The 20,861-nt window shown below is 52.4% G+C and overlaps 9 protein-coding genes across 9 annotated transcripts; 3 read left to right on the forward strand and 6 right to left on the reverse strand.

Annotated features, from left to right (window-relative positions):
• Positions 1-512: 512 nt before the first annotated feature.
• Positions 513-1,598, reverse strand: PG994_014066 (uncharacterized protein; the record flags this gene model as incomplete). The annotated part of the gene is made up of 2 exons (XM_066865475.1): positions 513-930; positions 1,075-1,598. The coding sequence occupies 2 exons, from the start codon at positions 1,596-1,598 to the stop codon at positions 513-515; spliced, it is 942 nt and encodes a 313-aa protein (XP_066708604.1).
• A 1,745-nt stretch (positions 1,599-3,343) lies between these two features.
• PG994_014067 (uncharacterized protein) lies at positions 3,344-3,916 on the forward strand (the record flags this gene model as incomplete). Its single annotated transcript, XM_066865476.1, has 1 exon — positions 3,344-3,916. The coding sequence occupies one exon, from the start codon at positions 3,344-3,346 to the stop codon at positions 3,914-3,916; it is 573 nt and encodes a 190-aa protein (XP_066708605.1).
• Positions 3,917-4,654: 738 nt separating this feature from the next.
• Positions 4,655-4,864, reverse strand: PG994_014068 (uncharacterized protein; the record flags this gene model as incomplete). The annotated part of the gene is made up of 1 exon (XM_066865477.1): positions 4,655-4,864. One exon carries the CDS (start codon positions 4,862-4,864, stop codon positions 4,655-4,657), a length of 210 nt encoding a protein of 69 aa, XP_066708606.1.
• Positions 4,865-5,415: 551 nt separating this feature from the next.
• Positions 5,416-6,111, reverse strand: PG994_014069 (uncharacterized protein; the record flags this gene model as incomplete). Its single annotated transcript, XM_066865478.1, has 1 exon — positions 5,416-6,111. The coding sequence occupies one exon, from the start codon at positions 6,109-6,111 to the stop codon at positions 5,416-5,418; it is 696 nt and encodes a 231-aa protein (XP_066708607.1).
• A 1,447-nt stretch (positions 6,112-7,558) lies between these two features.
• On the reverse strand, positions 7,559-10,906 carry PG994_014070 (uncharacterized protein; the record flags this gene model as incomplete). Its single annotated transcript, XM_066865479.1, is given in 6 exon segments — positions 7,559-8,160; positions 8,184-8,975; positions 9,288-9,796; positions 9,810-10,397; positions 10,473-10,723; positions 10,757-10,906. 6 exon segments carry the CDS (start codon positions 10,904-10,906, stop codon positions 7,559-7,561), a joined length of 2,892 nt encoding a protein of 963 aa, XP_066708608.1.
• Positions 10,907-13,532: 2,626 nt separating this feature from the next.
• PG994_014071 (uncharacterized protein) lies at positions 13,533-14,626 on the reverse strand (the record flags this gene model as incomplete). The annotated part of the gene is made up of 2 exons (XM_066865480.1): positions 13,533-14,095; positions 14,167-14,626. The coding sequence occupies 2 exons, from the start codon at positions 14,624-14,626 to the stop codon at positions 13,533-13,535; spliced, it is 1,023 nt and encodes a 340-aa protein (XP_066708609.1).
• A 1,422-nt stretch (positions 14,627-16,048) lies between these two features.
• PG994_014072 (uncharacterized protein) lies at positions 16,049-16,474 on the forward strand (the record flags this gene model as incomplete). The annotated part of the gene is made up of 1 exon (XM_066865481.1): positions 16,049-16,474. One exon carries the CDS (start codon positions 16,049-16,051, stop codon positions 16,472-16,474), a length of 426 nt encoding a protein of 141 aa, XP_066708610.1.
• Positions 16,475-16,840: 366 nt separating this feature from the next.
• Positions 16,841-18,732, reverse strand: PG994_014073 (glutamyl-tRNA synthetase; the record flags this gene model as incomplete). Its single annotated transcript, XM_066865482.1, has 2 exons — positions 16,841-17,141; positions 17,222-18,732. 2 exons carry the CDS (start codon positions 18,730-18,732, stop codon positions 16,841-16,843), a joined length of 1,812 nt encoding a protein of 603 aa, XP_066708611.1.
• A 465-nt stretch (positions 18,733-19,197) lies between these two features.
• PG994_014074 (mitochondrial 54S ribosomal protein uL1m) lies at positions 19,198-20,213 on the forward strand (the record flags this gene model as incomplete). Its single annotated transcript, XM_066865483.1, has 3 exons — positions 19,198-19,466; positions 19,545-19,980; positions 20,025-20,213. The coding sequence occupies 3 exons, from the start codon at positions 19,198-19,200 to the stop codon at positions 20,211-20,213; spliced, it is 894 nt and encodes a 297-aa protein (XP_066708612.1).
• Positions 20,214-20,861: the final 648 nt, after the last annotated feature.

Raw genomic sequence — 20,861 nt, forward strand, 5'->3', positions numbered from 1 at the left:
TCCTTATCTGTTCTCCGTACATTCGTAGGAAACCCCGGGGTAGTAGAAAGGCGATATTGAGACAAGCAAAGAGCAACCAGGCATACTGATACTTTATCTTCTCCGCAAATGGGACGCTAGGACACATGGTCAATGACACAAAACCATCAAAAGAGGGCAAGCCACAGTAGAGGCGGGGGTGACGATGGTGAATGTAGGCACTTACGCATAGAATGGGACAATACCGCAGTATATGGACCTGAAAAGGGCGATGATTACGCTGATCTCTGCAGCTTGAGGCTTGTAACACTTTACTCATGATCCCCGCGATTAGCTACAGCCTGGTCTGACGAGATACTCTTGTAATACAAGAGAGGGTGAGAAGGAATAGGGATAGCTTACATCAACGCAATAAGTATACGTCACCGTGCCCGCCACCTGTAGCCCAAAAGACGCGATGGCCATGCCGACCGCGTTAGCGACCCAGCCCGTGCGCTCGGCGTGCGAGATGCAGACGCCCTGGATGACGGTGCCTACGGGCACGAGCAGCGCGAGCCACAGGGCGTCAAGGCGCGAGTCGGGCCTGCGGACCCCATCGCCACTCCGCCGCGCCGCGCGATACACGAGCCAGTCAGTGAACCACCCGGCACTGCACTCGCCAGGAGACAGCCGATGACGAGCGGGATGGAGGTGACCATGCCCGTCTGCGCCGTGGTGAAGCCGTAGAACTGGCGGAACACGACCGAGCCCGTCGCCCCGAATAGCAGGCTGCCGTAGGCGAAGGCGGTCATGTAGTACATAGCCGGCAGGAGGACGCTCAGGTAGCGCATCATGACGAAGGGCGCCGCGAAGGATGAGAGGGTGAGCTTGCGGTGGCTGGTCTGATTTCCGCGGTTCCGGAAGAAGAGGAGATCGGCGAATGTACCGACGGGCGTTTTGGATTCTGCCGGGCTGTCTGTTTTGCGGAAGTAAATAGTCTCCGGGAAGCAGAAGAAGGTAATCGCGACCAGGCCGAATTGGATGTAGGACTGTATCGTGTTTCAGAATCTCATTCCGCTTAGGCACGTAGGGCGACGTGATAGGCCAGGGACTTACAGGGATCTTGAAGCATTCTCTCCAACCCAGGTTCTCGGCAATGAACCCCCCGCCGGGGGTGCCAGGTGCGGGGCATTCGTCACGCAAAACGTGTAGACGCCCATAAAGAGACCCCGCTCGTGCAAGAAATACAAGTCGCAGACCGTGGCCGGGCCCAGCGCTGCCGCGCATCCAGCCCCGATGCCATTGAAGGCGCGCGTGACCAGGAGGGCGGCCCAGGTCGTGCAGTGGCCCGCGGCGAGGTTCGTCGCGGCGGCCAGCAGGTTGCCCAGCACGTAGAAGGGCAGGCGGCCGTGCACGTTGGCGAGCGGCACCAGGAGCACGGGGCAGACGGCGGCGAAGACGATCCAGACCGTCAGCTCGTACGAGGCCTGGACGGGCGTGATGCCGAAGGCCGCCGCGAGCGGCACGAAGGCCGGGTTGATGGTCGCGGCGCCGATGGTGCCCAGGAGCGTGAGCAGGAGAATTGGAGCAGGATGCCGTGCTTCGCCAGGTTGGGCCAGTTCTAAAGCGCACGTATGCATGGTATTAGCGAGAGAAAATGATCGATGATATATACGAATTGAAGCTTTTTAGTGTTAATGGCTTTTCTCCGAGAGGGTACCTTACCAGCGGGTCATCTTTGCTATCTGAAGGTTGTGGAACGAGGGGGCAAGCCATGTTTGTCGAGCTTCAGGGGTTCATCGGGTCGACGGTCCTCGGCCAGCTCAGTTTCTGTTGGAACAGCAGCCTCGGAAGCAGACTTTAAACCAATATCCGAACTCATCTTGTGAGTTCAATGCTAGTTGTGGGAATGCACAGTTGATCGCAAGGCCTTGTTCATATAAACGTAGTACAAAAATAATCTCGGACATAATAGTTGGATAAAACCAGGCAACCCCTCCTGACGATCCGGCGAGTTATAAAGTCCTCTTTAGGCCATATACTATATGCAGGCTGCATGGTTCGTATATTAGCTTCAGATATAGATTGAAAACCCACCCGCATGGTCATCGTTCAGTGGCCAATGAGAATGCCAAGATTCCTGAGGTGGCATGCTTTGTGGCCCTGCCTTCGGCCCTTGGGCTTAGTGTGAAGACATACTACGTGGAGGTCGTATCGCGAACAAAGTTGACTCTAGAGAGCAGCAGCGAGGGTAAGAAAAGCACCAGGGTCTCACAGAAGGTATGATTACGGTATCAACCAGGAACGAGCCGTATCCATGCATGGTGGGCATAAGGAGGTTCGCTTAAATGCGGGGAAGTTATCGCCCCAATCAGACTTACAGGGTATTCGAGATCGCGGATTGGATGTTTTCGCCAATCCATACTACCATACGAAGTACTGCAAGCGAGCAAAACCCGTCTCACGTTGCTTAATAGACTCCTTCCAGATCATAGTCTGGATTCTTGAACTTAAGGTCGATGCTTCTACTCAATCCCTTGCATCGACCTTGTCCTGCGTAATATCCGATCAGGATTAGGATCCAGGGTGCTCCTGAGTATGCCAGATGCATTTCGGGAATGATGATTTCAACAAAGGATTCATATGAGCGAGCCCATTCATTGAAAAAGGCCATTGAGATGCCAAGCAACCTACCTTTATATCAGTGGGCGTCTTTGGGCTTGCTGTGAACAGAGACTTAACATCCAACCGAGGGAGCTGCCAAGAGCACAAGAGTGAACCCCTTTCATGGCTACATTAAATTCCTTAAAGGTAGCATCCCTAGGTTTGCACTCCTTCAGCTGACTTCAACAGGGTACAGGCTGTTTTGATCTCGGTCCATATCTGTGGTTTGCCGGTGCTCAATCTTGTTGGTTTGGTATGTTACAATATGGCAGGGTTTCTTTGTTCGCCCTCAGCACCAAGCCAAACAGCATGGTATCACGTGAGTCTTACCGTACAATGCTCAAAGAACAAAGACACGTCAAACGTCCAAGTGCTCTTTGCCAATCATGGCCAAGAACGCTTTGTGCCTGTGACCCGGTGAGAGATACCCATGTTACAGAAACGCAACCTCCAAGGTCCCGTGGCAAAGTCTCCTTTATTCACATCTAATGGGCCCGAAGGCAACCAAAATCTTCAGATAAAATGGCCACTTGAAAGAACATACTACTCTTTCTTTTCTAAGGGTATAAGGGATCGTGCTGTGCCTCAGTTCGTTTCACTTACACCATCTTCGCTAGTTAAACATAACTAGGGATACAAAACACAGTCATCATCATTTCAAACCCAACCTAAATTCCTGAAGTCAGACGTGTCATCTATATTATATTGATATACAATCAAAATGGGTCTATTCACTACTGTACCCATCGCCCTCCTAGGCCTCGGGCTGGCGGCTGCCGAGGTCGCTGATACTGGTCTTATGGCGCGTTTCAATAAGGCAGACACGCTCAAAGGCATGCAAGTCTGCAAAAAATGCAATAAGGTTGGCATGACGAACTTCTGCGACGGCTCCACCTTCGAGAAAGGGAACGAGAAGGCCAAGGGCGGCGGGGCCGCCCTCGTAAAGGAGTGCGAGGTGCTGAGGGACCAGGTCAAGAACACGGACCAGCAGTTGCTTTACATGTTCCCCATGGAGCCGATCAACGCGGGCGAGTGGAACCTTATCAAGGTGACGGCGGGGAACTGCGGTGTCTCCTTCAAGGCTGGCGGCGCCCTGCAGGGGACGGATGGCCTCGCCATGGGCACAGGGGACGTCTTTGAGATCGTCCGCGACGCCATCGCCAAGTTTCAGAAAAACGGCAGGGTCTCCGCGCAAGGGAAGACGTTTTGCAGAGGCAACGGCGCCGATGGGAGATTCGGGGACGTCGAGGTTGCTTGGAGAGTTTCCGACCCATTCACGAACCTACTTGCGTGAACTCGGTTCCAAACAGGGGTTTTGAGTGGGGAGTGTAGGATTATCTCCGTTTTATAGGGTGGACAAGAAGCGTAAATAGGAAGGGGCGGTTGTAGCAGTGCATCATGCAGGCTTTCTAGGTTTTCCATAATAATGTCACTCGCTCTCTATCTTAGGTTCTCTAATATGGAAGTGCCTGCTGATTACTTAAAGAGCCTTTCCTGCCAGGCTGCCACAGAACTGATACCCACATCGAGCAAATAAGTTGCCCAATGAAGCTGTCTTGGTCTTCCCACATGCGGGGCAAGATCCTTTCTTCGAACCGGATCCCTTCGTGCTGAAACTGTACCCGTAGTCGGCCACATATCTCCTTGTTATAGGGGGCTAGAGCTGTAGGTGTAGCTATGACTGGGTGACTATCCACTAAGAGCTAGATATGCCTCAAGTAATCCCAATATACTTTTATATGCCTGAATACCCATTTGCTTTTCTAATCAGATCCATCGTAGGTGTAATAGTATCTTGCGCGACAATCTATTAGTTTTCTGGTCTTTCTGTTAATGTCGCTAGCTAGTAGAGCTCCCTTACCGATCTGTTCTATTAGAGTAGTGCGATCCTGCTACTCTATGACAAACTTGTGCTGCAATACCACCGTGTCCGGCTCACCAGCCTAGAATTTGCACAGGTCCGCGAGGCTGTCTGAATGTGTACCCAGCGGCTTCCCTTGGTAATAGCGGGCTTGTCTGATAACAACCGTATCTAGCGGAGGTCTTTAATGGCGATATTGGTGACGCGAGTGTTTTTGGTGGCACACGGCGCGTCCGGTCCTGCAAGCAGGGCCTCTTCCGAGTTGGATGATCTACCACAACGAGTACACTTCACGACGAGGTAGGGCTCCCTGACCGGCATCGCATTCGTGCTGATGATGTCGAGTTCTTCGCTGATTTTGAAAGGCTCTGAGCGAGTCATGCCGAAGACCGCATCCGGGAGTTCTTAATAGCGAAGTGAACTGGGAGCACAGGTAGAGTTGAAACGTCAAAGTTTTTATTATGTTATTAACTGATATGATTAGAGCGTGGCCCGGGCAATGAAAAGTGATCCGATTTCTTGTTTACTCTTAGACACAAGGGCCTACAATCCGGCCCAGCATTATTACGTTACTAACCTCTCACCAAAGCCTCATTGTTCTCTTACTAAGTATGTGCGACTGCCTGCATTTCAAGCCTATGAAAGTCCCACTGCAGCCAGCCACCAAACAGCAGGCTTACACAAGCTCACATTCATCGAAGTTACTTTACATCAAGTAGTTGTAGATCCATAAGACGTTTCCATGAATCAATCTACGTCACAATTGGGGTTTTGCGATGGAGAAAATGGTGGTAGTTTTATGAGATGGTCAGCGTTTCTTGCCAAATTACCGGTTACCGCATTGTCATATCCAACTATCAATCTAGGCATCAATAGTTTCATAACGGGGAAACAACGTCCAATAGCAATACACCAATCCTCCTTGGTTTGTATTACGATCCCTTGTCGGATGCGACAGCCTCTGCTTGTCTCTTCAGTGCCCGAGCCTTGAGGCGCAGCATTGGGTAAACATTATGTCGTAGATCAGACATGAGTTTGTGAACATTTGTGAAAGGATCCTCGCGTCTGACGAGGACGACGATGTCGATCTGGATGTTTTCAGGCATGCCTATGTCATGCAATAGGTCCAGAAGGTCGGGGGGTCCTGCCTCCATGTGTTGTCCCTCCGCCGTCTCGCTCGGAGAGTCCGTGACAGCTGCTTGCAATTTACCGTAAGACCCATTGCAGCCATGGCCGTATACTAGGGTGCAATGCCGCAGTTTGGGGAAGAGCGTCAGCCACTTTGGGAGGCCCAACAGCCCTGCAGGAGACCGGGGAGTGCAGTCGACGAGGATAACACCCTCGATGCGATCAAGACCAAGAGGCTGGCTCATCTTGGACAGTTTAGGCTGCGAAGAAGATGGGCTAGGCAAACCTGGACGGAGATTCAATTGCTGCAGTCGCTGGGGTAGGCTCGAAGACATGGCGAAGCGTCTCGTCCGGTACCAGACATCCATGCCTAGGCTGCGTAGAAGACGACAGGTTGTGTTGAGGGCGATCCAGTCGCAAGCGGCCTCCCATTGGGCGTCGGGTTCTGTGTGCCAGCCATATGTGGTCGTGACGCCGCTATGCGGATAATGGATGATCATTGGACGGGTGTCACAGGTGGTTTGGAGCTCGCATCCGTTCGATGCGCGTTTCCTATCGTTGCATTCGGGGAAGAATACGTCACTTTGCGGGGTTGGGTAAGGCCTTCGAGAATATCTAGTAAGATTTCTCTCGGGAGGGTCAGAAGGACAGACATGGTGCATGAGGTGCTCGCAATGTAGTCAATAATGGGTGTCCTGGTTGATGCTGGATTTTGTTGGGTTTTGTTGGTAGGATGACAGGATGGCGGAGGGTGATGCTCATTGGAGAATGACCAATTTTTTCAATGAATCGGAAGGGGTGTTTTTGACTGATCATTCTTCTGAATGTGTATTGAATATATGGTTTTCAGTCAAACCGAACGGACGTCAATGGCAATGGCAGGAAATCGCAAAAATTGAAAATGGGACTGCAGCACTTTCCAAGAACTGAATTGGTTGCACCGGGGTGGCGCGTAGAATTCGGGAGGTTCGTGTGGTGCCCGCCCTGTGGCCGCCGCGCACCCGCCGGAACTGGCCACTGATCGATCCAAAAACTTATTATTCCTACCGGTGGGCGTCGAACGCCTGTCGTCAAGGTAGCCCGGGACGTGAAGCGGGTGGCGCCCCCGCGCAAGCTCATCTTGCTTGGGCGTTGACTGCAACGGCAGCTCGGCACCCCCTGGCTCGGCGGCAACATCATGGCCAACACCTTCTGGGATCTGGACGCGCACAGGAAGCGCCGGTACGTGTTGAACGGTATGCTAGAGATGATCCTAATCACGGAGCCGGAGTGTTGCTGCTTGTTTCGTGGTATAAAAACCATCGTAGGTAATAGTTGCAGGACCTCGAGGAATCCTTCACGACCTCCAAGTTGAGCGCCGATGCTTCACCAGATTTCTTGCTGGCGTCAGATACACGCAACCGAAAAATTCTCCATGATTCAACGGCTCTCTTCCCTTGTGTCCTGTCCCCGGGCTTCGGTATAACCAGCTTACAAAGAAGCGTTTGGCATGCGATTATGGGTACCGGGAGAGCTTGACACAGCCGCGGCTGCAACAGGCTGTCTACAAGGGGCCCATCCACGAACTAAAAATACACTCCATATTTAGGTGCCAATGGTTTATTCTACCTTCATCTCAGCTCATGGTGATGTCTTCGGCCTGATTCCTCCAGAACTAGGCCTTGGAAATAATCGATGTCTCTATTACAGTAGCTATACTCAGACAGAAACGTAATAATTTGAAGTTGGGTGGTGCCAAAGTAAAGCATCTCAAGGCAACTCCATTCCTCTAAAGGATTCGGTCATGTTCCTCCTTATAGTCAGGACAGACCAAGTCCAACTCAAAGAGCCAGTGCTCCAATGTGTAACTATCATACGGGTTCCGCTCTCCACCATTCTTTGTATCTCCCTCCTGCTTCTCGCACCATTGGACCCCAATTTTTTCCGCCCCTCGTCTCTCGGAACTAGTCAGGTCGTCCCCTTCGAGTTTGTCCAGCTCTTCGCCAATCCGCACTTTCCAGTATTCGCTCCAAAACCTCGGTCCGTCTCATCCTTGAGGAACCTGGGCGCCACCGTCATGAACTCTGATACTAACTCTTCGTGCAACTTGATGAGGGAGCTTTGCTCCTCATTCACTATTATTGCGCCTTCTCTTTCACACCATATAACCTCCGGGATTGTGTACCAGATCGAGTCTCGTAGTTTGCAACACGTATGGACCAGGCCCAAAACTTGGAATGTCATGTACCTGATTGCTGTTTCATACGTTAGTAGAGCTAACTCCGGACTGCACTTGGCGTAATAGCGTACCATCAATCGCTTATAGACACTAGGTGCAAATTCCGGCGGAAATATAAAACTTGCAAGCGCCCCTTTCATCATCCATGTCAAAGGGCTGCATCCTCCACGTGAACAATGGCACTCGTGGCCATCTGAGAGGCTCCGTCGCATTACAGTGGCGCTGAGCTTGTCAAACGAGAGCGGTCCGCTCTGTAATTTATCGGTCATTCTCTTACCCACGTTGAAATAAGCGTAGTGCGCACCATATATCCCGATGTCAGAGACCTCATCTATGTGAGGAGGACGAATTGACGATCGAAGGAAAGGGTCTGCCCATGTTCCGCCAACCAGGAGACATAGTTATAAGCCTTGTCCCATCGCATGAGCAGTGGAGTACTTCGTGAACGGATGAAAAACTTTCCATCGGGTTGGAATCCATGGCGATAGAACAGATCAGCTAAAACTGGAGCATCAATCTCTTCGTAGATCCAGTGATAGTCTTCCGTTCCAGGGTCCTTGGAATGATTAGTCTGCACATTGAAAACCCGGGAAAGGCTTGGTGTCGGCTTGTCAACCGAGCATGACGAAGGTATTTGACCAAACTCGGGGGTTCTTGGCAGACGGTTGCATGTTGACCATTGTAGCGGCCTATCCGTTCGCAGCTGTCTCATGTGAAACACATAGCGGCGTCTCGCAAGCTCCGACGCTGGCGCGAGGATATCATCCAGGCCAGGGTTACTATTTGCCGAAAGTTGTCTTCTCATCCGTACGTTAGAACCAGCTTCAAGAAGAAGTTCGACGCACTGGATACAACCACAACGCTGACATCGTTTCGAGCTTGCACCGTTGATACATTGGCCAGAGCTGAGGACCATCGCAGCCTCGAGCGCGGTAGTACCCGCGTGGTCCACTTGATTCAATACACTGCTATCTGCAGCTTTGACTAACATGGCTAAGATTCGTGGTTTTGCCGCTGCCAGATGAAGCGGGCTTTGGCCATGAATGTCAACTTCGGAAATGGAGCCGGGATAACGGTTCAATATACGGACTACCTCATTGGCGTCTTTGCGAATCACTGCCATACTAAGAGGACCACATTCGCATGCTTTTACCGGTTAGTAAGGAATAGCGAAGGATGCTTAATGAACGCCTTGTAACATACCTTCTGCGAAACCATATGATACGCGGTACACTGCCAGATATCCACCGATAGAAAAAGGCTGAAGTCATTGTTCTCGGTATAAAGAGCTATTCAGGAGGGCTGGATTACTTTCCGAGTTTGCTTGAACAAGCAGTTTCAAGACCTCTTTTGTCTTTTCAGATTGGTCTCCGTACTGTGCACCCAATCCTAGCAATGGGCTTATGCCTAAAGTCTCCAATTAGCAATTATATTAGAGCGACTATATGGATGACTGACCTTCATCGTCGTAGGAAATTGCTACTACGCCGTATCTGAGTAAAGTTTTAATCAGGTCAACGAACAAGCTCTCCTCTCCTATGTCCCAACCGCAATGGTATGCTGCGACCATCACCTGATTTGTTATCAGCGTTCGCCGCCTCAATTTGGAGACTTTGGCACGTACAGAATGGGCTGCTTCGTGCATCAAGCTTACACCTCTTTCTGTAACTGCGGTCGGGCATGCTTTTCTGTTATCGAACAGCCTGACCAGACGCCTCATGCAAGCAATGGTAAATTCCCCTCTGGTTTGCCCTCCGACCCTTCCGTATAATTGCTGTAACAAATAAAGAATACGAAAGGCAGGATCCGTTCTCTTGTTGACGGTTGGACGATAAGTAAAGCTCGGGCTGCTACTGAAACCGCCTGCGCCTGATGTCTTGGCGAATGAAATTTCGACAACTGACTGGAGAATGGAAGCAAGTCCTTTATACTTGAAGTTAATTGCTCGTCGGGTCTTGGTATTCGTGCTAGACAGCGGACAACTTGGCCAATGTCCCCGGGTTTCCAGCTCTCGGGAGAGATTGAGACCGCCCCATCGCACTTCTTTCTTTGTCGCCAATCGATAAGGTTGGGGGCAGATGCAATACCTTCCGGTTGTTGAAACAGATTGAAGGTCTTGGAATGTACCCGAGAGCATTGTTCTCCTTCTGGTCTGGGATTTCGAACAATAGGGTCCCTCTGGTGGCTTGCTTTGACGCCCGCGCACTGTCACAGAGGTCCATCAACACTGCTGGTTTCTTGGCTGATCTGAGTGCCAAGAATGTCATCTGCTGAAGCTTCACGATTCTTTCAAGCTTCTCCAGGTGCTCTTGAAACTTCAGCTCCAACGCATCGTGCGAGAGTCTGACATCCTCCTGTATAGCTTGTCTACTCTCGCGTACTTGATTTGCTGCTATCGTGGAATGTGACCGCGTTAGTTCGGCAGCGGAATCAATTCTGCTTTGCAATGCTGGCACCTGGTCGCGAGCATCGGTAATCGAAGTGGCCGCCGCTGCTACTTCTGAGCGTAAGAGAAGTAGGTTTGAGGCATGTTCGCGGGAGCTTGTATCGATCGCAGTGAGGCTATCTCTGTTGGAAGCTGATGTGTCCCTATATAATCATTAATTCCGTGATCACCAGCGGTACTGGAGCCATAATACCCACAGTCCCAGTCCAGTCAACGCCAGCTGTAATATATTGTTGGCGTGGTGTAGTCGCTGGGTGACTTGCTGGACCTTCGCACGGTCAAACGCGTAGCTGAGTTTCTTTTTCTTGTTGCACAATCTCTCTCGCCAGGTAATAGTGTCGCAGTTTGCCAGCCCCGCCAGCAGTTCCTCGACGGCCTGAAGCTCGGTCTCGCAAGACTGGATGCTGCGCACGATAGCAGGGTCGTATTGACGGTTCTGGGAACGAGACTAGGCCGCTTTGATCGCAGACAGAGCGGCCACGAGAACGTCGTTCTGCCGCCTGACCGACGACAGCTCCTCTCCACGATTTTTGATTGCGTCAAGATACGTGACGAGGCCGTTAGTAACCCGAAGTCCCAAAGACAAGAGGCCGGCTACTGAGGCAGCAAGACCTACTGCCTCAGCTGCCATCCTTTATGATGTATCGTTCGGTGCAGTAGTGCCGTTTTGAGAAACGTGCTCATTGATCGGCTGTAGAAGAACGTCGGCTGCTGAGAATAATCGGGATAGAGGCCTTCGAGGAATATGCAGAGTACAAGAGTTTGAAAGGAACATTTGAGCTCTAAAGCTCACATAAGGAGAGCGGGGTGGGGAGGATGATGTGGCTGCAGCTAAGAGAATGTTATAACAGCAAGGCTCGGCCTTGTGGCAGTTCAGCTCAGCCGTCGGGCTGTGCGTGGGGCAAAGCCCAATATGCAATGCTAATGCACGTGATTACGCTCCAAGATAATAGACCAGGGCTCCCTATTGGCCACAGGGCTTTCGTTGAAACTGTTGAAGGTCCGCCTCGGAGTCTGCCTACAAGTCTGCCTGCGCAATTAGCTCGGAATGTGGCGTCTGCGGTGTCGGCTTGGAGGTTGGGGGATCGATGTCACCTTACGGTACTGAACCGACATTCCCTACTCTGTTCGTGTGCATACTTACTACTGCAGATCCTATGTTAAAGATAAAGACGTGTGGCTGGGGAAGAGTGCTCTTTGTGAGTCTTGTGTTTCTGCTGGGCTGACCAGGTATAAAACGAAAAGGCTGAAAAGCAAGAAATAAAAGAAAAGAGTCCGGAGAGCTAAAATCTGAGCTCGAGGTTACAAGTACACTCACCTCCTGTCCCGGCCAGATACTAGAGGCTCAAGTTGGGCGCCAAAGAGCAGTTCTTGAAGTCTGCGAGATGTATGTTGGAACGAAATCCAGTAAAAGGGGCCGATAAAGAAATATTGCCAATATAAGGCACCAATACGCGTTACAAGATATTCAGACGGGAATTTATGAGTTGGTTCAGTAATTGAATAATATTCATTAGTTATTAGGTAATGCTTGTCTTCTATTATGAATGGAATAAAAGCGTAAGAAATAGTGCCGCTTATAGCGGCGAGCAACTCCCAAGGGAGCCCAAGGAGTCGAGATCCGAGCATGGGGCGTCCACCCATGATTGTAGTATGACCAATGATGCCACTGTTGACTCTTAGGTAGTAGAACGTTAGCGAAATGGACAACCACTTTAGGGATTGGGGAAGATGTGGAGGATGGGGGATAAACAAAGAGCTCAGCTGAGTAATGACTTACCCGCCATAACGGGAATTGTAGTATGTGCGGCCCGTGTCCGCATCATACCCGGTTACGACCCTGTAGGGTCCCTCGTCATCTCCAGCAAACCGAGCTGCGCGTCGCGCGCTGGGCGAAGGCTGGGACGGCCGCGCCGCACGAGTCAGCTGCCCACCGTTGGCCGCAGCAAGCCCACGAGACCCGCCGTTGGCGGTCCTCCGTGGGCTCGGCTCATAGTCGGGGCTGCCGCAGAAGATCCGGTACCAGACGTTATGTCTCTTCCTCGGAGGTGGCGACTCCCGTGATACTCCAGAGTACTGCACCGTCGATTCCCTGACGGGCTGAGGCTCGGGTTCATACTCGTAGTATGTCGACTGGCGGACCTATGTTGTGTCGTACGCCGGGTCGTCATACACAGAGTCTGTGTGGTAATGGTCGTAATTCGTAAAATATGACGGCTGCTCTCCGAGTCCAGGGTTGGATTCATACTGGTTGTAGTTATGAACCTAGTCTGGAGGTCCTGCCAGGCGCTGGGGCCGTGGGGCTAGCAGCTCCTGATGGGGCTGCGGAGTCGGAGTCCCCCGTGGTTGTGACCTATAGGCCACATAGGGTCTCTGATGTGCCTGCTCAGGCCGCCTTTCGGGAACGGCTGAGCTTCGGTGAGAAGTCCTCTCATGGACATCGGTGTGGAAACCGCTGGTACTGTGAGTGTGGTAGCTCATGCTCCTGTTTGGTGGTGCAGAAGCTGTGCCTCTGGATCAGACGGAATGATATGACGACATCTTTTCCGTGGTTCGGGTGATATCAAACTCGATTTATTCAATGAAAAGTTGAGATTGTCGAGAGCTTGGTTTGGTTTGGTGTGATTGTGATATGGGAGATAAAAGAAAGAAATCGTAACTTTGGCCAAGAAGGTTCGTATATATACTGCTCCATTTTGGGCAAACAGTCCTAGAGTTTCGTGTCTCAACTACACAAGTCGATTGTTTTCACGTCATGCCGTATGTTCCTAATGTTCTTGGGAATTCTAGTTGTCCCTAACCCTTATAGTCGGCTTGTATTTACCCCTATCGGGCACGGCCCAAGCTGTCCGTTTGAGAGAACAAAGGTAGTGACGAAGGACAAAGAACATTTCTGCTTCAACTCAACTCAAACCTATGTAGGTGTCTTCAACTTCTCTTTGTTTAAGGAAAACACGATAGCAATATACGTGTCGCATCGCCTGTGTCTCGGATGCTGTCTTAAACGCATACCGCTTGTGACGAAACATGGTTGCAAAACCCTTCCGTAGTTCAGGGTAAACATGGATACCTTTTCCACAAAGACCACTGATATTACTTGAAATTACTCTGGGGTATGAGGGAGGTTTGGATTACATGTGTTGGGCATACTGGTTTTGACGGTTGTCGCTGACACCTCATCATGGCCCTATGGCTATGGAAAGAAACAACTCCTAGCTTCAACCACCTTGAGTAATCAACCGTAGATGTTGCCTGAACTAAACACACTGCGAATACCAATCGTTGGAGAACTTGCAAGTGCTTCCACTCTGGCAGCACATAGCCCCACTCCAGCCCTGACCACCACACTGGGCATACTTAGCCACGCAGTTACCGCCAGCCGGGTTCGTCGTAGGCGACGAGCCCGCTGTCGTCGTCGTCGTCGTCGGGGTGCCAGGGTTCGATCCACCACCGTCACCGCCGCCAACACCAATAGCCTCGGTGAAGAAGGACCACGTCTCACCGGGCGCCCACTTGTTGCCGTTGGAGTCGGACGGGTCGGGCACGTGGCCGCCGCCGTGGGCGATCCACCAGACGGGCTGGTTGGCGCGGCACTCGTAGACGGTTTTGATGTGGTTGCCGGCCCCGGCGCCCGGCTCCTGCGCGTTCTTGCTCGCGCACCCGTTGAGGCCCAGGTACTTGTCGCGCAGCTGCCGGCCCGCTGCGATGGGCAGCACGTTGTCGGCTGAGCCGTGGATTCCCAGGTAAGGGACGGGGGTGGTGCCGCCGCTGCAGCCGGAGAGCTGGGCGCCGGCGATGACGGCGACGGCTTTGAAGACGTCTGGGGGTCTTGGAGTCAGTACTAAGTAATTATATGATACGAGGAACGGATACATAGTTAAGAGGACTTACCTGGTCGAGAACACGCCACACTGAAGCTCATAGCACCACCATAACTCCAGCCCGTGGCGAAGATGTTGCCCTCGTCAATGCAGACGGTATCCTGGACAGACTTCAAGAGCTGATCGGTGAAGGTGATGTCCTCCCCGCCGTTGTTGGCCCAGCCGGCGTTGAGGCCGTTAGGGGCGATGAAGACGGTGGAGTCACCGGCCAGGGGTCGCAAGCCATAGAACTGGCCGTTGGCCACGTCGTTCATGCTGCCGTCGCGCCAGTGGTACCCGAATACCAACTTGTGCGGCTTGCTGCTGTCGTAGCTGCTGGGGAGCTGCAGGATGTACTGCCGGTTCTTGCCGTTGACTGTCATGGACTTGGTCCCCGACGTCGGCGGGGACTTTCCGCAGCCGGCCGATGCGGCCTCGGTCAGGCCTGCGGCGCCCAGGAGAGCGAGTGATGCGGTAAGTAGAGAACGCATTGTGGCGGCTGGCTCAAGTGCCTATTCGCGGCTTTACAAGTTGCGAACACAAATGACAACTGCCTGATGGCCGTCCTGGTCTAGCTCTTTTGAAGAGGACTTGCCGATAAGCGATCTGGTTTGGTGTCACGAAGGACTACCCTTCTTATACATGGTCATGCTGGGGTTCATCTACAGCCAGCTTCCCGGCCCCGGTTGTCCGAACATTCAAAACTCCACCTGTCGTATGCATGCCGTCGATCCGTGCTGCAAACCCTCAGGCTACTCTATTCAGGTCCCCGCATTGTTTCTCAGCTGATGATCGAAAGAGCCGACGCGAGCGGGCGCAAGTGGCCTTGTGTCACCTGTCAATGGGCGATCAAAAGGGACATCCGGAGGCTTGCCGAGCCGTTGAACCAGTCCTCCGTCTTGGCGCCAAGCGGTTTCCATAGCAATTCCACCAATCAGGTAACCGATATAGTGGTATTGATATAGTCTTGGCCGCTGGTCTGGTTTAATTTAACCGACTAGCACGGTGGGCTCACGGCAATTGTGGGCAAGCAGCTCTCTGCTGTCAACGTGGCTTTGATGAAGCAGGTTGTGATGCGACTTGGCATCTGGGGTCGGAACTGGTAAACTCCTTCTGGGCTTCTTATTGTTGCAGTCACTTACCCGGTACGCGCTGTCCTAATTCTGGCCTCACGTGCAGAAAGGGAAGTTCAACCAACAAGATCGCGAGGAGCAGGTCCCGTTCAATCTACGCGAGGTATAATTTTCGAGCACGTCTTTTGGTACAAGAGCAGACCTCACACGTACGGGGTCGTTTGCAAGTGCCCACGCTCGAGGACGCGTACCAATCACTTTGCAAGGCAATACTCGAGAATACCCATAACTCGGGTGAATAATGGAAAATGGTGGTTGCTCAATGTAGGTATCAAACTCTGCTCGCATAATTCGAAATCACTCTCTAAGAACAAAGAAAGGTGGTAGAACAAAGGCCACCCTCATGTCCATTCCCCATGGTCAGAGCCATAAAGGTCAGAGCCATAAAGGATTCTCGCACGTGTAATTGTGGAAACTCGGTACGGCGATGCACTGAGATAATTCTTTGTCCTTTGCCTAGGGAGCTCAACCAAACTCACCAGACTCAGGGGTAATGCAAACTCTCGTGATGCAGTCTCCTTTATTTGCATCCGTAGCAAACACGCACTGCCCACATGAATCATATATGCATTTAATATGTTAGAAAGTTTGCTTGATTTACTTTTGTGGATGTATTTCATCTGATGGCCTCCCCAGCCGTAACTCACCAGGCGATCAATATCTCCTTCACTTCTATTTTCTTGGACCGCAATCGTCATCACAACGTTGCTTTCTACGTACGATACTTTCTTCTCTAATAGTCATAATACATTATAAACAAACGGATACAAGCCCGCAAGGATGCGTCTGATCATTTTTACTACACAAGCCACCTTCATGGGCCTCGGCCTGGCTTCCGCACTGTTCGGGGACACAATCACGCCCGCAGCGCCGAAGCACCAGGGCAAGGACTACGGCGTAGAAGACTGCCCCAGAACCATCTGCAAAGACGGCAACACGAAGCTCTGCAGCGAACTTCACTTCGGCAAGACCCTCTCGTTCGCACCGATCTACATGGGTGACCAGCCGGCCCGGTGGAGCGACTGCGAGACGCTGCTAGAGGGCATCAAGGGGGGCGCCGCCCAAGCGGCTCTTCGTCAACGGCGATATGCACGACGCCGGCGGAGAGCATTACACCAGCGTGGCCCAGCACGGCCAGTGCACCTTTGGCCTCAAGGCGAGCAAGGGCACCCCAAGCAACACCTTCCTCGCCTTGAGCGCACCTGACGTGGAAACCCTCTTTCAGGCGGCCAAAAATGAGGATGGGGGAAAGGATAGGGACGCAGGCAGGTTGTACTCAGATGGCACGGTGACATGTAGCGGCCATACCATTGACTGGATCATTCAAAATGGTTCCTTGCCAATGAACTGAATAGGCTTAAAAGAAATGGGATGTTTTCTGCACCTCTCGCAGGCGAGTCGAGCAATACCACGATTTAAACCTCTTGTCCACTAGAACTTGTGGTGCATCGCCCTCTCACTGATAGTATCGAGCTAATGGTTCGTCATGGAGAGTGCCGTATAGGAGACCCAGTTTTACTTTTCTTCATTTGTCGTAACTTGGTCTATCGCATCGCATATTACTCCTTCCATTTATTTCGCCTTGCCCGTGGGGATGGCAAAGAGGATGATGGTTCCCTTCTTGTCGCCCTCGTCAACACCAGCATCGACTCGGTAGTAGCCCCTGCGCTCCAGCTGGATGATGTCATCCTTCTTCAGCTCCTTGACGCCCTCGTCGCACCAGGCCTCCTCCATCACGGCCGTGGTGGGGTCCAGGAACTTCTCCAAATCGTCCTCCTCCTCGAGCTTGTCCTTGGTCAGGAGGTAATCGAACTCCCAAAGCTCGGCCTTGACGAGCTGCTGGCCCTGTGTCGACAGCCACGTGACCTTCTTGCTGGTCGATCGTACATCACCCTTGAGGTTCAGCTCAACGGTGATCTGGTCGATGGGGTCGGCGGCAGGGATGGCGCGCACGTGTGCGTTCCCCACTGCATTAAGGTGATCTCCTCGTCGTTGCCAAACAATTTCACATCGGCTTGATCGAGGATAAGCTCCTTGCTGAAAGCCATCTTCTTCATGCCTACATCAGGGTTCTTAGGATGCTTCGGCTTGTCGGCAGTGAAAGGCTCGGCCGGTGCCTCATCGCCCATTACGACCACTTTGACAGCATCCTTGACGGAAACAGCAGTGTGTCTCAGGAACGACTGGGTCGATCTCCTTCTTGTTAGCCGCCAAAAGCTGGTCCAATCCATAACGACGACGTTACGAGATGGGCCTTGCTTGAGGATGAAATCCCGCAGAGCGGGGATAGTCATGCCGCGACGACGGATGCCGCGGATGGTGGGCATACGAGGATCGTCCCAGCCCCAAACACGGCCAGTGTCGACAAGCTTTGCCAATTTGCGCTTGGACAGGAAGGTGCGGATGAAGTTCATACGAGCAAAGTCCCACATGTGAACCTTGCGAAGCTTCAGGGTATCCAAGAACCACTCGAATTGAGGGTTACGGTCGGTGTACTCGGTAGATCTCAGAGCATGTGTGACACCCTCCAAGCTATCGACGACGGGGCATGCCAGATCGTAGGTAGGGTAGATGTTCCACTTTCTGCCAGTTCGGTGGTGGGGGTCGACGTTGTTGCATCGGTAGATGACCGGGTCTCTCATGGCCTTGTTGGGGTTGTCGACGGAGATCTTGACGCGGATACAGTTCTTCAGACCCTCTTCGGTGGCGTTCTTCATCTGTTCGAAGATGTTCAAGTTCTCCTCCACTGTGCGACGCCTTCTCTTGGACTCAATACCCTTCATTCTCTCGTCTCGCATGGTCTCGACGTCGGTATCATCGGCGTAAGCATAGCCCTCGTTGATCAGTTTCAGGCAGACATCGTAGAGGTGGTCGAAGTAGTCGGAAGTGTAAGACACGAAGTCAGGCTTAACCCCCATAAGAGCCAAATCCTCGACAATAGCATCCTGGAACTCCTCCTTCTCCTTGCTGGGGTTGGTATCATCCAATCGCAGGCGGAGCTTGCCGTCGTAGGCTTGGTGAGCGAAGTAGTCGCTGAGAAGGGCGGCCTTTGCGTGACCAATGTGGAGGTAGCCAGAAGGCTCGGGCAAGAATCGAGTGACAACACCCTTCTCGACATCCTGGAGGGCCAGGTTGTAGCTTGCGCCAGCCTTGCTAGCGGCGGCAACCTTGGCGCGGCGAGCATCGTCGGCAGCCTTGACCTCAGCTTGGATCTCGGGGTGGACCTGCTCAATGTAGGTGAACCATCGGGCCAGGTTAGGGTAGGTGCCCTTCTTAACGAAGGAGACGGCGGCACGGTTGGTCTTGATGGCGAGCCAGATCTTGGTATCGAGCTCGCTGAGCTGGTGGCCGACGAGGTAGGTTCGCAGCACCAGGTGCTTCTCGAGACGAACCAGATGGGGCTCAATGGACTTGAAGTCCCCTCCCAAGGAGGTGGAAACAGCAACAAGCTCGTCTGCCTTCATTGTGGAATATATCCTCAGACTCGTAGGGTGGAGACAAACGATACGGGAAGGGAGGTCGAGAGCTAGTTATAAGGAACTGTCTCGTGAGTCAATGCCGAAAAAAGTGACGATTTTTGGAATCAACCACCCGATCCAGGCCCGTAATCGAGTCACCTTTGTTGTGGCGGGGTACCCAAAGCAACAACAGAAAATCGTTAGCAGCTGAAGAGGGGTAGACGCCGGCTGGTAAGCTAGAGAAGCTTTGATAAGATAGTCCCTTAACCGATATGTGTTAATTGAGATGGTGCTAAAATGAGACCTCAGGCTACAATTCTGGCCGGCACCACTGTTAGTCAGCTGGCTGATTGGCGAAGACAGGGCCCGAGCGTGTAGCTGCGGCTGGGGAAATTTTGAAGCTTTGGATGTTCAAGATCTGCCACCAATTTGCGGCATCGTCATCCGCAACCAAGGCCCTCACACCTCAGGATGGCCAGCACCAGTCAATGCCCTGCCTCATTGGCAAGGCTGAGTTTGTCATCTGCTTCCCGACCAGCAGCCTCTTCGATACCACGATTTCTCGCGCCCTCCGTCACCACTCAGATCCGATGCGCCAGCGGTGGTACTGCACAGATGCAGGCGCGACAAAGGGAGAAGGATAGGCTGAAGAGGAAGAGGCGCCAGCAGCGATTCAAGGAGTACAAGTACGCTGTGCCCACCGGAAAGGGCGAGCAGTTCTCGTTGTGTGATGCTATGCGGTAAGTCAGGCCCCGGGACGTTTGCTCTCAACACTGGTTAAGTAGTCGTGCATCGTACTGATATGCAGTTTTGGACAGATACATTCGCGCTGCGGAAGTCGGCCGGCCTCCTTCCTCGGTCTCCTATGAAGTCGCCCTCAAGGTCCGCACCGTCAAGAACGGACCCGTTATCCGTAATCGGATACGCTTCCCTTACCCCGTTAAGAACGACACACGTATTGGTGTGATCTGCCCCGAAGGCAGCAACGCCATGCACGATGCACGAACCGGTGGCGCCGTCGCTTTCGGAGAGAAGTCCATGTTTGACCTCATCAAGGCAAACGCCAACAACCTCCCCTTCAACCGATTGATCTGCCATGTCGACTCGGTTCCGGCCCTCAACAAGGCTGGACTGGGACGCTTGCTTGGTCCCAAGGGTCTGATGCCCAGTTTGAAGACCAACACCATCACCAAGAGCGTTAAGACTATGATGCACGAAATGGTCGGTGCCGAGACCTACAGAGAGAAGATCGGTGTCATCCGACTTCCCATCGGAAACATCCAGTTCTCCCCAAGCAGCTGGCGGAGAACGTCAAGACCTTTATCGATTCGATCAAGGCCGATATCTCGAGAATGGAGGACAGAGTCGACAAGGACATCATTGAGGTGGTTCTGAGCTCGACTAACGGGCCCGGTTTCACCCTGAGCGGTGGATTCTTGCCCACGGACGAGAAGCTCGACCCGGCGCACCTGGCCACCGCTATGTAATGATCAATCTACAATTGGCAACGGCGCTGATCTGTACGAGACTGTATATATAAGCTGTATAATATCGCCCATTGTCTTGATGTTGTCCATATCGTCTCTGGACCAAGGCTAAAGCTGGAAATCCTGGCGACCCCCTGATCTACCGCGTAGGGAATAACCAAATGCACTTCGGGACGTGTGCCACGAACCATCGGACAGCTCCGTGATAGAACCTGGAGACATGAGATATTTTCATGGGTTATCCCTCCTGTTCTCTCCCGTCCTGGCCCAGTTTCCCGTGGCTGTTGCTCCTGTCAGCTGTGATCACTATAATCTAGTTCGAATCAGATCATAATCATCTATCTGCTCAAAGGCGCCCCGAGGCCAGTCCCCAAGACAAACAAGCTTTTGCTCTAAATGCATGCGCCATATCCGTGATATTGACGCGTTTTCATTTTGATTGATTCCGCCATCCTTCAATGCCTAATCGGTTTCCGATACGACTATAACAGCTGTTTTAACGGCCGGTTGCTGCCGCGGTCCCAACGCCGATTGGGCCATCGCATTCAGCCGGGAAGTCGATCACTGGTACCGTCGCACCAACAATGCAGAGCTTTAGATGACACCAGCTGCAGCATGCTTCGGTACCAGAGCCTATTTGGTGGGTGG

Source organism: Apiospora phragmitis, assembly GCF_038363925.1.
Source record: "Apiospora phragmitis strain CBS 135458 chromosome Unknown utg000013l:1.0-2965645.0:1.0-2969333.0, whole genome shotgun sequence".
Lineage (NCBI taxonomy): Eukaryota > Fungi > Ascomycota > Sordariomycetes > Amphisphaeriales > Apiosporaceae > Apiospora > Apiospora phragmitis.